The sequence below is a fragment of the Homarus americanus genome, unplaced genomic scaffold (assembly GCF_018991925.1).
Source record: "Homarus americanus isolate GMGI-L3 unplaced genomic scaffold, GMGI_Hamer_2.0 scaffold28051, whole genome shotgun sequence".
In the NCBI taxonomy this organism is placed as follows: domain Eukaryota; kingdom Metazoa; phylum Arthropoda; class Malacostraca; order Decapoda; family Nephropidae; genus Homarus; species Homarus americanus.
Genome location: NW_024720144.1, coordinates 660,256 through 676,350, shown reverse-complemented (window position 1 = coordinate 676,350; position 16,095 = coordinate 660,256). Strand labels below are relative to the sequence as shown.

Genomic DNA, 16,095 nt, shown 5'->3' with positions numbered 1-16,095 from the left:
GAAAAGTACACTTACTTTGAGGTGTGTATGTAGAAGGCTCCTGGATGATGATGATGATGATGGGAATTAGAATGGGGATGGAGGAGAAGAGAAGGCATTGGGGTGGAAGAGAAGTCACCCCATGGTGCCATTTCACCCATAAAATTTTAGTTCTCTTGGTGTAATTCAAGATTATGTTCTTTAAATCAACACTGCACTGCATTATATATTGTCAATATGTAAAATAAATTTCAAAATGACCAATAATTTGCTTGCAAACACAGAAAAAAAGCATTTAGTTGAAGAGAGTCTCAAGCAAGATGTTACCTCCACTGAAAAGACACAAAGACTGACGCCTGTATGGTGTGTTGGCAGGCTGGATGGCATGTTCAATAATTGTTAAAATTACTAAAAAATTTAATATTAAACTTTTAAAATTATTGAATAGTATAAACTTCTTGATATTTACTAAAATGGTAAGGAATTTAAACCCTAGAACCGATTACTGTACTGGCGGACTAATACTACAGCTGGTGGACCGCCAAATGCAAGCGAAAACATGTTCAGGTCAGCTCGTAAGAAACTCGTTAATCGAGGGATTGCTCGTTAACCGAAGTTAAGAATCTTATGGAAGGTAACTCGTTAAGCGAAATCTCGTTAACCGAGGCGCTCGTTAACCGAGGGACCACTGTACCTGTATTATTATAATTATTATTACTATTACATTTTTACCCCCAGGCCCTGATGTGGGTCAGTGACATGTGCCCGGGTGGGCTAATACCCATAATAAAAAAAAATAAAAAAAATTGCTCCACAAAATTTTTTTTCGGTTCTCAGAGCTTTTCAGTTTTCGGAATTTCGGATAAAGGGTTGTCAACCTGTATTAGCCATACAGGATTAACTGTTATCACTTTGTTCTGATAGGTTTTAGTATGTGACTTTAAAAGAATATATCCCATGTGCCCCTAAATATTTGTTAAAGGAACTTAAAGTTATGAATTTTGACAGTCGGGACCCCATTTTAATTCAGATGTAGGTGGTATTCATCAACTGGCCCATGACAAAACTTTTTTTGGCACCTTTTCTGAGTTTTTACTGCTACTATACTCACAACTCCTGCAGGTGTGGATGCTGGTATGGGCAGGGCTATGCTTTGTGTCAACGCTGTTCACTGTTCTGACCTTCTGGCTTGAACCTGCCAGGTTCCGTTACCCTGAGAGGCCCATTATATGCTTGTCACTGTGTTATCTCCTTTATTGCCTTGCTTACTTGTCCAGGTGAGTTGTTTCAGATTTGTTCACATGGTTTATCTAGGGCTCACCCCTCTCAATTGGCAAAGAAAAATTATTTGGTGATGAACTGATTGACATACTGTACTGTATATATTTACATTAATCAATTAATGAACCAAGTATGCAGTCTTAGGAGATTATCTCTTGTTCCAGGCTGGTAGTACCACTGGAGGTGCTGTCTTGTGAGGTGTCACAGAGTGGGGTATCACACCTGGCTGTGGAGGGTCTACAGTCATCAGGATGCATCATCACCTTTATTTTGCAGGTCAGTTTTCAGGAGTTTAGGTTGAAAATCTTGCAACTGTAGATCATCCTTGAGGGAAGCACATAAGAGAAAGCTCTATCAGCAGAGGTGTGATCCTAGAAAGGTCATCCACTTGCATATACAGGAGTACCGGTAAAAGCCAATGGTTAGTGATCGATGGTTATCGAAGCAATTCATCCCATATGAACATAATTTCAGGGGGTTAGGGACCTGCCACATTCCAAAAACTCCCATCTACCCTTGATATATCTTTGCTGTGCACACTGTCAAACAATAAAATAAAGCAGACAAATGAAGCCAGCATAATAAGCCTTAAAATAAGCAATGTAAAGCATAAATTGAGACTTATATACCTGTGTTGAGGATGGTAGAGACGGTCTGGGGTGGCAAGTTCAAGTTTCTACCAATCTTTGCTACTCCATCACCACTCTTATTGTGCCTATTACATCAAGCAGCCCAGCACAAGAAGAACTATCACTGGGGTGTTTAGGCATGATTGAGTAACACATTGAGTTGAAAATAAAAAAAAAGCACGGTCAGAGACGCATAGTAAGTGTAAACATGAGCAAAGATGGCAAGAATGAGTCAGGGCAGTGCGCAGAGCCATCTCATGGCAAGAATTCACACCACGCCACTGCTTACCTAATTCAAAACAGCTCTGCCGCTCCTCTATCAATCGTCAGATCTCTGGGGTATCACTGAAACTTGAGGGGTATTTCCCCTATACTGTATGTAATTGTCGGTTATGAGAAGCTGCAGTTAATGGGACGTCGGTTTTCGGGGTACACCTGTATTAAAAGTGATGGTCTTTAATGATCTGCTTTTAAACACTTGCCATTTCCTCATTGCTTAGTAACTACTAACTGCTTTATAACTGCAACAACAAAAACCTATGTAGATTGAAAAGCCAACCTGCTATACTTTGTACAGCTGTGCTATGTATGTGGGCATCGTACCAGGGTTAAATTTAACTCGCATTTTTGTTTTAGGCTTGCTCTGCATTCACTAACTTTTTTTTTCCTTATTCTGCATTCAGTTGTTACAAATCTGATTTTAAATTAAAGATAAATTTTTGTATGATGTAATTTGATTTCCCATATGCCATTATAAAGTACAGTATACTGTATCCACCACTACTGTACTTCTCAGGGACTGCTTTAAAAAATGATTTTAACATTTGAAAAGTACTCTTAAGATGTCTTGTCAATCAAGATAGTTTTTTTTTTCGAATAATCCTCCTCTGAACTGGTAGATATAAAGTTAATTAAAAAATAAATTAAATCTGTCGGAGGTCACCTGGGCTATTGCATCACCAAGGCACCATATTGAGGATTCTTACATTATTCACAACCTTGATGCAAGTCTAGTTCAGGTGAATTGTTAGTCAGTGTTCTCACTATGGTGTCAAGCCTACACATAATACTTCTTTGTAGTGAGCATAGTAGCTCTACATTCTTAGCAAAAAATGGTGCACATTATGTAAAAAAAAAGTTTTTAATAATTGCAGTGCTGTATATAGAGCATTTAAGTAGACATTATTACACAAAACTGTATTCTTCAACCTCTTGAGTACAGTAACTAGTAAGGTTGTTGAAACCTCCCTCCCCCATGTGGAAGAAAAGTCAGGCTAAGCAGTTGAATGTGTCACATTGCCCAGAGGATGGTTTGCTTGTGGAAGAAGCTATTTTTTGTACATAAATACCCACTGTATGCTCTACTTACCAGTAAATGAGGAATAAATAAAAATAATAATAATAAATAAAAGAAAAGAAAAAATCTGAGTTGCTACTTGGCAATCTCATCACTAGCACGAGACAGCAGAGCCGTGAGAGAACTCCTCCCCTCACTCGCTTTTGCTAGCTCTCGCACAATAAATATTTAATCCTTGTTTTTGACCTTATGAATTTTTTTGGGTACAGTAGCTAAAACAACTATCTGCATACTTCGTGGGAAACAATATGAGACCATGGACAATAAATTTTGGTATATGAGGGCTGTCACTAGTCACTCGAAAATTTCAGAGCATATCGACCCCCACCTGCACAGATATACTGTACATTTTGCATGAACGATTGTCTGTGTATTGACATTAAAAAAATAAAAATCAAGGTATCTACCCCAAAAATATGAGTTGAAAAATAACAAAGTACTCACAGCTTGGTCCAGTAGGGAGGATGAGATCCCAGTCCTGCACCTCCCTCGCTGTTCCTTCCCACAATCGGCACACACAAACATAAAAAATTGTTATTATCTTTATTTTTGACAATATGAGAATCATTTCTTTTATTTATTGTTTTTCATATCCACCACCCACCGCCTCACACCACCCACCGCCTCACACCACCCACCACCGCCTCACACCACCCACCACCGCCTCACACCACCCCGATGCCGCACTCCTCTCCTGCTCCCCCCTTCCTTTCTCACATTCTGACACTAACTACCACAGAAGAAAGAAATGTTCATCTTTTTTTGGGGGCCCGATAGGATAGGTCAGGTGATGTAGCTATGGTGATCTCTAATTTAATGACCTGCCAAGTCCACACACACACATAATCATGTAGGTTAAATTAAACACTTTTTTTTTATATAAATTTATTGATGTTTTTATATTTATAAATTATTTGAGATATTTAGACATTATTTAATCATTATAGCAGCAGGATATAAAACTTGTTTGGGCACTGCAGGGGCTCAGGAATGGAACCTATTTTTCCCCATAAGTTGTTAATATATGAGATTAATCACTTATCGTGGCTTTTTGAGGTCCCTAATCCTATTGTATAATGGTCATTGTCTATAATACCAAAAAATGATAGGATATAGGGCAAACAATAACTATCCTCATTGGTGCATATGGCAGGTGAATTTTTTGTTGATTGTGGTAGCTACTAGGCTACTACCCCTATCAAGTACAACCTCCATTACTTGGTCTATAAAAAACCACTACTGTAATGTCATACAATGTGTGACCATGTGGTATACCCAGGTTTACATCCTGGGTGTCGCCAAGGTGACTGGCTAGCCAGAGGCTGTGAAAGAAAGTTGAAAATTCAAAATAAAAGCCCCTATAATATTTACCTTGGACGGTACAGGAATTGCAATAAATGCAGACATTGCAGTAATCCATGCTTAGGGCTGATTTCACTTAATCTAGCTTTTAATGATACTTGTGTGCACCAGTGAGATGATGCAAAGTGGATTTCTTTTTTGCATGTAGATAGATATACTGTAGTATATTCCATGTGTCATATTCCAGTTTTTTATTTTAGTGTACAATACTGTACTTTCATCATTTTAAAAATGAGGAAGCTTGGTAAGTTTTTGTTTTATATTCTTGTCTGACTTTTATTAAAATGTATATTTATTTCAGTATTACTTTGGGATGGCCTCAGGGATCTGGTGGATGGTGTTAACTTTAACCTGGTTCCTATCTGCTGGTAAGAAGTGGTCACCAGAGGCTCTACAGGCTTATGCTTCATATTTCCATGCTGCTGCATGGGGTCTGCCTGCTATATCCACAATACTCATCCTCACTCTCAAGCAGGTAGGTTTTAGCCCTCATGTATGTTGACTTTATGGAATGTGTACTCAGATTTGCTTGATATCTACCTTCTCCCTGAAAACTTATTAACTGTAATAGTTAATTTTCAAACTATGGCTATATGGGAAGATTCTCAAATTATCTTCACCAATTAATTTTGAAGGTTATTGACCCTCGCTCTGCTGTTGGGTGAACTAACAGGACTATATATACTCAAGAACCACCTCCACGCTCTCTAACGAGCTTAAGATACATGAGCTGCCAGGTAGTAAGCCATAATTAAAGCATTGGTTCCATCTTTTTTTTTTTAACTGAACCCAGAGACGGAGGACATGGACACACCTTCATTCCTCCCTTTGGGTAGTAAGCCTCTCATGTGTGTAGTGGGGCTACCATTAGAGGAGAAGTGTGGATGATGGTATGGTACAAGGTGAAAAATGTGTTATTAGATCAATACTGTAATTGACAAACTTCAACAGCAGTAATTATATTTTCAGGTTGATGGGGATGAGCTTGTTGGTCTGTGTTACGTTGGCAATGTACACCAGTGGGCTCATATGAGTTTTGTGGTGGCTCCATTGTCTTCGGTCTTAGCCATAGGCACTCTCTTCATTGCCTTTGGATTTGTGGCTTTGTTTCGGATCCGTCGGGCAATCAAGAAAGAGGTGGATAATTCACAGATTAGTGGAGGTAACTAAATTATTATTATTATATATATATATATATATATATATATATATATATATATATATATATATATATATATATATATATATATATATATATATATATATATATATATATATATATATATATATATATAAATATATATATATATATATATATATATAATATATATAAAATATATATATTATATATATGTGTGTGTGTGTGTGTGTGTGTGTGTGTGTGTGTGTGTGTGATGTGTGTGTGTGTATGTGTATATATATATAATATATATATATATGTGTATGTGTGTATGTGTGTGTGTGTGGATATATATATATATATATATATATATATATATATATATATATATATATATATATGGGGGGTGTAGTGCAGTCTATGTATCAGAAGTGATGTATCCTTCCCTGACACAAGCATAAGTGACTTGAGTGTTTAATTTAACTATCTTGTTAGAGTCTCTTGGTATAATTATTGTCAACATGTACAGTATTCCCTCTCAGGGGTGGATCCACATTTGCCATTGGGGGGAGGGGGCATGCTTCTCCTAAGAGCAAGTTAGACCCAAAACTTGAACCATTGCCTTTTCAACAGGGACAAATTTACCCATGGCTACTACATCTTACCATGGAACTAAATCAATAAACAGGAAGTTGATGGTGCGCATTGGTGTGTTTTCTGTCCTATACACTGTTCCTGCTGTGTGTGTCATCGCCTGCAATGTTTACTTAGTACTAACCGCCAACAATGGAGAGTGATGGCATCTGTGGCAACTTTGCAGTGTAGTGCAGGACTACATAGAAGCGAGATAGCACATAGACAGTATCACCGAGGTATAATATAATTCAGGTGAGTGTTGCCTTACAGCAGTACTCTTTTTAGTTCTTTGATTATTAAAATGGGAATGGAAGTGATTAGATGATTAACAGGCATGCAATATAATGACAAAGCTAATTCTAGATTTAACCTTTTAAGAATGGTGAATGCATAATCATGGTCATAACTGTTGGCCGGGTGAATATTGCGATTTAAAAATAATTGCTAAAACATTTCAATCTCTTTATCCTATAAACAAAATCATGATTCCAGAAGGAAAGATCACTCCAATCCTATGTGGTGGTTGTGTAGGTGGATGCATGGGTTGTTGAAGCCTTGCTAGCATCCCTATCATTCAAATCCTCCCTCAAATTCAGTCGATTCACCTTCACTTGTCACTATATGCGGAAGGGTCAACCTAGTCTCCTGAATCCTACATAATGCAATGGTGTCGGTCTCCACTTATGTGTCATTGTATGTGAACGGAAGCGGTATGTCTCGACTCAATCATTGTGTAACCAATATATATACAGTATTATCTTTCTACCTATTAAAGCTGTAATTTCCCTCTAAGAACATTTTATGGATTAGGTTTACTCCTGTGTATCATACCATGAAAGGTGCAGAATTGATTGTATTATGTATAGTATTATATTTTGTACCACAGTTTAGTGACCCCGATTCCTAATTTGTCAAATGATATTATTCCAAGTAAATTATAACTGCTCTTACTGTGCATGCAGATCGCATTTTGATTTGTTTGTACAGAACATTTATACTTTTGTCCCTTCCACATTTGATAGACATTAGCAAAACAGTATCCAGAATAGAACCACACAATTTTATAGGCACCTTTGGATTATCTGATTACCTTTTCAATAGGGAGGAGAAACCTCAATTAAGTAGTATTTTCAGGCTGCTCTGGCGAGTTGTACTAAGACCTATACAGGAGCCTCATATAACGCGGTTTTGATAGCAATTTGCTCTAAATTATGAATCGAACAATATTTGTATAACGCGACCTTGTTTGCTATAACGCCATTTTTGCCATTCAATTAGGTATTAATCAGAATATGGAAAGAAAATATCTCCAAAAAGCATTCTGATGATAGAATTCCGTGATTATCGAAAGAAAGGATATAACACAAGAAGCGATGTTATCAACCTCAAAATCACCCTTCTCCCCATCAAGTTACATCTATATTTTTTTCAAGGTAAAGTGTTAAATTTACTGTATGATTTCATTATTAGATATGAATAACATTTATTTAGACTGTGCTATCCTTTGTGTTAGGCTAACTACTAAATTTTTTCGATTCGGTAATCTGCACCTAACCCTATTTTCTCCATAAGCCCGTATTTCTATTGCCCATTTTCTAGAACACGATATTTTACAAGAACACAATTATCGAAGCATAGCAGAACTACCTGTACAGTGATTTCTCCGTTAGCCAGAACAATTGGTGCAGAACACTTCCAGGAATGAGAGATTTCCGGGTAATGAGATGACCTCTCAAAGCCGGAAAAATCCACCATCCCTGGAATTTTCAAGGTAATGGTAAAAAGTTCTTGGAAGTTCCAGAAATTGCCCATTACATCATCTCTCGAACCCAGAAAAATATTCCCCATCCCCGGAATTTTCCGGTATGGGAACTTCAGAATTTTCCCCCTTGGAAAATCATTTCCAAAAGATGGAATTTTCCGAAAAATTCTGGCATTGGGAAAAATTTTCTGAGAAAATTTAAATTCCGGTTATCGGAGAGTTCCTAGTTTGAGTGATTCCGGCCAACGGAGATATTACTGTATAACGCTCCTCATCACTTTTTTTTTTTCATTTCACACAATATTCTGTTAACTTGTAATGGCAGAGTGTACGCTGGAGCAGAGCATCCCATCTGTGGAGATCTTCATGCTTAAAGTCTTCATGTCGCTGGTTGTGGGCATCACAACAGGAATGTGGATCTGGTCTTCCAAGACGGTAAGATGTGTGTCTATGCTGGTAAATCATCCAAAGCATCATCATTGATATATATATATATATATATATAGATATATATATATATATATATATATATATATATATATATATATATATATATATATATATATATATATATATATATATATATATATATATATATATATATATATATATATATATGTCGCCTTCTTTCCTTGTGAATACTCTTGCATTAATCTGCCTAGCATTTATCTTAAGATTCCTTTAATTGCACACCCTGTCTCTAATTCACCAATATTTTTCAATTCCTTTAAGCACACTATCTTTATTTCCCTCACTACCCCATGCACATACAATAATCACACTCGCTTGTGCTTCACTACTCATTTAAAATTCCTTCACTGATAGGAGAGAGAGTGGAAGGATGGGGTTAGAGATACAATAAAAGTGAGGAGGATGGACATCCAGGTAACTGTAGTATGCGTAAGTGATTGAAGAAAATGTCGAGTGAATTTTGGGGAAGGATTTACTGGCTTGCTTGCGGATTGGGAGTACCATAGAAAAAATGCATATTGTAAAGCAGTGAGAATGAGTGAATTACAGTGTGTGTGTGTGTGTGTGTACTTTTGTTTCTAGTATCCTACATGAGGGAAAAGGTTTGAAAGAGTTAAAAAAAAAGATGAAAACGATTGTTATTTCATTAGGTACTGCTGTGGCAGAAGTTCTTCAAAGGTGTGTGTGGTCATCACCAAGCCTTGAGAAAGAAGGATGGTCACATTTACCATCCTCCAAACCAGATAGTGAACATTATTAAGAAAACAGATGGTCAGCACCAGAATCTTCAAGGAAGTAGAATGCAGCAACCATTATCCCAACAATCTGCCGATTTGCCACAGTTCCCTGTCAGGTTGCAGGGTCCAACAACCATACACTTGTCTCAAGTTTAAAGTTAGTATCTTTAATGTATGTACAGTTGTTATAACTATTTTTTTTTCTCAACCAATTTTCGTTTATTTAGGTTTTTTTTATAAATACAAGTATGTATATAATATAATGGAGTACAATAGCTTTAGCTTTAATGATCATAAGTTTAGTTAGTGTAGTGCTCCAGTAAAATCTTTACATATTGCTGAAATGTGACTTCCTCAGCATTTGAATGTAAAAAATTGGTTCTCCATTCCATGATGGTATATTGTTCACTTTTGCTTTGTGACTTACACACAACATTGTACTTTGAAACTAAACTAAATTATTGCTAGATACCTGCCCCCATTGCAGTCAAATTATTCACTGCTTGTTTTTACCCTGGCTACAATGGTATATTAAAGACAAAATAGCACTGCCAAAAAGGCATATGTATCTCTATGGTCGTCTAAACTATGCCACCTTCATCCCACATTTGAGCAAATTAAATGCTTCTTAATTTCATACTACGGTAATTGACGCATATACAAATGCAGGAGCGGATCCTGGAATATCAAAATGGGGGGGTCCAAGAAGTTGTGGTGAGCACATTGAGCCCATCCAGCTTATTTTTTTTGGGGGTTATTTCTACCCTTTATGCTCTGTAATACAGTCCTTGTATAGCATCAGGCTTACTTAAATAGTAATGGAACATTGTTATGACAATACCTGTATAAAGAATATATTGTCATGGATGCCCAGAAATGAGTGCAAAACATCACCCATGTGGTAAGAGGCCAAAGTTGTGTCAAAGTTCTCACAAATGATGTGATGCAGCAATGTTATGTGTTTTGAATATTTAGTCTGTCATAGCTCCAGAACAGAGTTTATGGCATAGAAACTCATTGAAGGCTCTCTTTGCTCTTTGTCCAATTTACAGTTATATTCAGCAAATAGTACAGGTTCAATCTTAGATTATTAACCACAGGTCTTAGTGTGAATCCCTAATGTTTATAATTTATTGTTTCACCGCTTGTCAGCTTACAGTACTAGCTGTTTGGGTGGTTGGTCTGTTCTTTGTTATCAATTTTACTGTCCAGGGTTAGTACAGGAGGTAACTGAAGGACGTGGAGGAAACCTGTGACGTTTGGTAGTCACACTGGATAACACCCATCTCATAAAATTTATGTGTTCAAGCAATTACTCAAGCCCATGGTGAAGACCATTATGCTTACTATTCAGGTTTGTTTCCCTTATCCTTGTTAATTAATGCCAGCCATATATGGGTAAAATGAATTTATCTTGTCACAAACTCGGCCATGAATGGGAATTTCCAGAAACCGTATCTTTTTATACCCTGTTACCTTCGACTCCTTCCATCTGTCTGGGAGTCTATTTGTTTTTCAGAGTGTATGTAAACTATTCCATGTGCAGATTGTAATTGAAGTACAGTAATTACAGTGTACAGGAATTTTGATGAAACTCCATGTGAAGTACTGTATTGTATATGATCACTAGAAAAGGCATAACACCAACTATGTATGTGTCAGGAGGAAAAAGTCACAGCTGAAGGTCAAAGGGCAGCTTTGGACTGTCAGTATTTGGTCAATAAGTGGTGGACTATATGGGGTGCATTATGTACCAATGTTGATTTTGTTATCGTGCTGATATCAATATAACGAGATTAAGTAAAGAAGAATTTGCACCCTCTCCAATAAAGTACAGTATTTTACAACATATGTTCATATAATTTGACATAGGTTAACTGGGTATGTTACTGCACGTGTGTTTATAACAAACTTTTAAATTATTTACATTGCATCATTGGCATTTTAAGTGGACATACTGTTAATGGTAAAACTGATGGTTGTACATATAATTAGCCAGACATCTGTTACATAGGCAAACGGTTAATGTAACAATAAGTTGATTAATAATAATCGGCATAAAATCAAGAGTGCCTACTTGTTAAGACCTTGTTAGCCTAACATGCTGTCTTATTTGACACCTGTTAGCTAAACATGTTTAGCTTGGCAATTGTTGAGAAAGCTTTGTCTATGGGTTAACTTGACAAACCAAATATTTAATGAATTGGATACTTTTTAACTATTAAATGACTTGCATATGTTAACCAGATAAAGAATTAGACACCTCTCAAGTACAGTAGATGTAACTAATTTGTCAGCTGTTAACAAAGCATCTAGTTTACAAGATACGATATTCAAGTCACAAACATCACATCATTGCCTCAGTCACATGGAGGTTTGGACAATCCTTCACTAGGTGAGTTCTCTAGTACAAATGGCATTGTTGAATAATGACTGTTGAATCAAATTTCACCCAACCCCCTACTATGTGGAACTATACCCAACCATCACCACTAGCATTGCATAATAAGGGCACTGCTACATGATTTCATCTCTTCATTCCAAGACAACTACACAGAAACTCCTCCACCGTTGGCTGATCAATGACCAGACCACCTCCCCATATGTTGTCCCATCATATTTTCCAGTTCTGTTGAGCTACATGCACCTAACTCCTTATGCTTATATTTTCTTGACAAACCATCAGTATTTGCAGGAGACCACTGTACTATAACATCTCATTATGATTTTCTTCATATTTTAAAGTTGATAAAGTATATGTTCAAGCGCCTCAAATAGCCTATGAACCTAGAGTTTGTAAGGTATTGGGTACAATCTTTGTTATTATCTTCATCTATTCTTTTGTATACAGTGTACATGTATAGTGTCTGCATAATACTGGTATATGTGTAAATATGTTAATAAGAGATGTATGTACAGCTCACATATATAGAATAATTACCATATAAAAAGGCATACACCTATTTGTGTTTGTATAGATTTATTTAGTATGTAAACAGATCTCTTATACTGCAAAGCATTCTAATTATGAAATTTTTATTCATATATTTTGGAAAATCTTAGATGGAGCTTGGACAGTGTGAGGTAATATTTGACAGACCTTTTCTTGTAGTTATAAACTTCCTAACTGGACAAAGCAGCTTAGTTGTAAATACCGTTTTTAACATTTGAACATTAAACTGTTGACTTAAGATTCACCTAAAGTAAAGGTTGAGGCAAGTTTCAGGTTTAACACTAAAAATGGAAGTTTTAACTATGCAACCTTCTTTTATCGTATGATATTTGTATTGTACAATTAAGAAGTTCACATATGAAAAGATGTCTAATATATCCAGGCCTCTTGCACATACAAGCTCAAACTTGTTTATACCTCAAAATTTTTAATGTGGTCCATGATATAAGCAATTGTATTTTATTGTATGTATAATGCTCTGTAATAACCATTTAGGTTTGAGAATGTTACAGAAGAAAAGTTTAATTAAAGGAGAGGAAACTTGTGCCATTGACAATCAAATGCTCTAAGTAAAACTCAAGGTTGAGCAGTACAGTGACTCAACATAAACCCTTGATATTCAGACCAATTATTGTAACTCAATTAGGAAGATTCAATTTTATGTTAGATCAAGGGGGTGTTTCTCAGGTTACGAAGTTTAAAGGAATTAATATACATGTTTATCATATTTACAGCCATTTTACAAATATACAGTACTGTACCTTACTGCATCTAAGTTCCATTAACCATGAAACAAATGGAATGACAAGACTGTATACTAAAAACATATGTAATTTTGTTTACATCTTCCAAGGTTGGGGTGTATTGAGTGTAGTGGCAGCTATTCAATGGCTGAATTTCATGACGCTTTTCTTTAGGCTGAATTCTGACTATCTTTTATGCTAAATGAATGTATCGAATAAGTTTCGGTATAATTTTAATGCTATATTTTGGTTTAGTCCGACTCAACTCGGGTGCATTCTTAAACTTTCATTTTTATAAGCTCAAATGTTTTAAGAATTGAACAGACAGAGTCCAGATTATCCAAATTAGGAAAGTCTGAATTAACAGGGTTAAGCGTAAACCACAGATTAAAAATAAAATAAAAATTATATTAGTGTAATAATCCCCACATTTTGGAAGGAATACTTTAAAAAAAAAAAGTTCCACAATGTGAACCCAGTTTTCTGTTAACATCCATTATGAAATTGGAGATGCATTCCTAAGTAGAAATCTTGTCCCCCAAAATAATGAAAACTCCCTTACAAATGAAAATATTGTAAACCTTTTGGTGCATGTATTTAACCTTTAAAATATCACTAGTATGACTGTAAAACATCCTTCATATGGCTCTGATGCCCTTCAGTTTTATTAAATTGTGAGCCAATTCTAGCATTCATGTCTCGATAGACTTAACTCTATCCACACGTCAATAGGGTTCTCGGTTGCCTTTGTCATCATGGAAGATGCACATTTTATTTAGTTTACGGCAAGCTAGCCATGCCGCTCCACTCCTAACACCTCGGCCCAACATGCTCAATCACTTCACTGGGGCAAAACAAATGTAAATAAGTTATTAATACAGTATTTTCATTTTTTACTCTGCACGAATAGGCCTTTACGTTTTTAAGAATTTTGTTAGTTTGTTTATTACACACAGTGGTAAGCCAGTTTTTTTTTAATAATGGCAGAGTGAAGATTATTAGAATACATAAAGACCCTCAAATCTGGATCTCCAAAAACCAGACCTTTTCTCTCTCTGGGTTTGGTTAAATTTTGGTCATCCTTCTGTTACCTTAGGCCAACTAAGTAGACTGAAGTTTTGCTTCAACAAACTCCCACAAACTCATTTGAAGAGTTGGGTTGACTCAAATAAGGAAATAAAGTATTGAATGCATACTTTAAATGAAAAAAACATGAATACCATTTTATTATAACCTTGATTTGTTTATGACCAAGTAGCTTCTTTTATGTTACAAGGCTGCAAGAAGTAGAGTTAATAAACATTTATCTTATTGAATAAATAGTCGAATACCTTGATTATTTTTTAAAGTCAATACGCAAAGTACCTTAAGAATGCATCTTCAATTATATAATGGGAAAATTGTGTTTGTGTTATAGATTTCCATCAAGTGGAAAACTACTAATTACTTTTTACCCCTTCTTGGTATAACATCACTATTGTTTATCTGAAGCCAGCTTCAACCCTTTCCCTAGCTGATGGCACTATTTGCATCACTATGTAGACCATTGGAAGTGAGAGGTATCTCATGAACCTGATTGCTGAAACTGACACCTAAGATATCTTTCCACATCCATTTTCAACCATCCCAAATCATTTATACAGCTATTTTGTTCTTTTATCACTTACTCAGTTTATAACAAAATAAAAAAAGAAGTCACAAAATTTTACCCATAAATTAAAAAAATAGAAAAGCCTATACAATTTGGAGGATGCAATTTGCATCAGCCTGTCTACAGGCAAGATTTGGACAGCATGAGCTGCCGGCAAAAGGTTTAACATCCAACTGCCACATTATTGTGAACGACAAGCTCTGTAAAGAACTGTTAACCAGACCAATGTTTGTTCTTCGGGTGTAATGATACTGTAATTTTAAAAGTTGTCAGTTTGACAAAATGTCAATCTGAATCATTGTATCATATAGATAACAACACTCGTGATTGTCTGATGAAGGGTATAAATTTCTAGGTGTATACAACCTAAAATCTTGTTAAATCAGTAGCAACAAACTACTTAGTGATGCTTATTCTGTATTCATGTGCAGCTAACCCATACAATCATGGAAAATGATGTTGATCAGGACGTTTCAAAGATTTATGTACAGTATCCCCAGAAAGTATCTGTCCACTCTATGTTGGGACATGCATTTACTTTGGTATACTGTATAGCATAACATGACTAATGGAATGTGTATTTATATCGGCATAATTAATATGAAGTTTGGTTACCAAATGTAATAGTATCAGTATGCCAGAGCCATGCATACTAACCTGCCCAGGATATCACGAGTTGCCTGTAGCATTTCGGAAGTCATCGGACCCATCCTGGCAGATACTTTTTTTTCTGGATACTGTACAGCTACCAGTTGTTTAACATGACCGTTCAATTTGCATTCCTTGTTGTAACAGAATTGTTGTAATTATGTAAATATTTTTGTAAATATTTAATGTGACCAATATATACTGTATTCGTGAAATAAATTTTAATATATCCATACCCTTGACATATCTCGTATTGCTGCTGCTTAACCACTAAGACTACGGGTGCTCCCCGACTTATGACGGGGTTAGGGACCCAAATCCAGGTCGTAAGTCCGACATAGATTAAAAAAAAAAAAACTGCAATGAAATACAGTACAGTAAAAGTAATAAATAATGAGGAATGGATAGTGTGACTGAACACTTACCTTTAATGTAGTCAGCTGAATGCACACGGGGCCCCCATAATTTTCTATTCACAGGTATACATGAAGACCATATTAATTGGACGAAGCAAAGGAGGAGACAGGGCTGGGTGGGTCATCAATGTCGCTTTCTTCAGACAGGTTTATGTACTGTGGAAACTTGCTGGTTGAAGGTATTGGATCATCTTGAGGGAGTGAAGAGGCAGCACTGGTGGGGCGTGAGAAGACGGCACTGGGGGGACTTCTTAAAATAGATGTCCAATTTAGACTGCACAGTTTGCGTTTTCTTTTCATTATAAATTTCTCTGTAGCAACCAAGTGCATCTTGGATCATTCTGTCAACT

The 16,095-nt window shown here is 36.1% G+C and overlaps 2 protein-coding genes across 2 annotated transcripts in view; one reads left to right on the top strand and one right to left on the bottom strand.

Moving 5' to 3' along the window:
* Window positions 1–15,571, top strand: part of LOC121860434 (frizzled-9-like) — a 42,255-nt gene extending 26,684 nt beyond the window's left edge. The window contains exons 5-12 of the mRNA XM_042357593.1: window positions 1,102–1,256; window positions 1,425–1,536; window positions 4,910–5,083; window positions 5,578–5,770; window positions 6,362–6,523; window positions 6,565–6,600; window positions 8,452–8,561; window positions 9,248–15,571. Coding sequence (XP_042213527.1) covers window positions 1,102–1,256; window positions 1,425–1,536; window positions 4,910–5,083; window positions 5,578–5,770; window positions 6,362–6,523; window positions 6,565–6,600; window positions 8,452–8,561; window positions 9,248–9,490 — 1,185 coding nt within the window. The 3' untranslated portion in view covers window positions 9,491–15,571. The remainder of the gene's footprint in view (window positions 1–1,101; window positions 1,257–1,424; window positions 1,537–4,909; window positions 5,084–5,577; window positions 5,771–6,361; window positions 6,524–6,564; window positions 6,601–8,451; window positions 8,562–9,247) is intronic.
* LOC121860413 (tyrosine-protein phosphatase non-receptor type 14-like) overlaps window positions 8,500–16,095 on the bottom strand; it is a 53,896-nt gene continuing 46,300 nt past the window's right edge. Inside the window, exon 22 of the mRNA XM_042357562.1 lies at window positions 8,500–8,579. The gene's annotated coding sequence lies outside the window, so the exon portion shown is untranslated. The remainder of the gene's footprint in view (window positions 8,580–16,095) is intronic.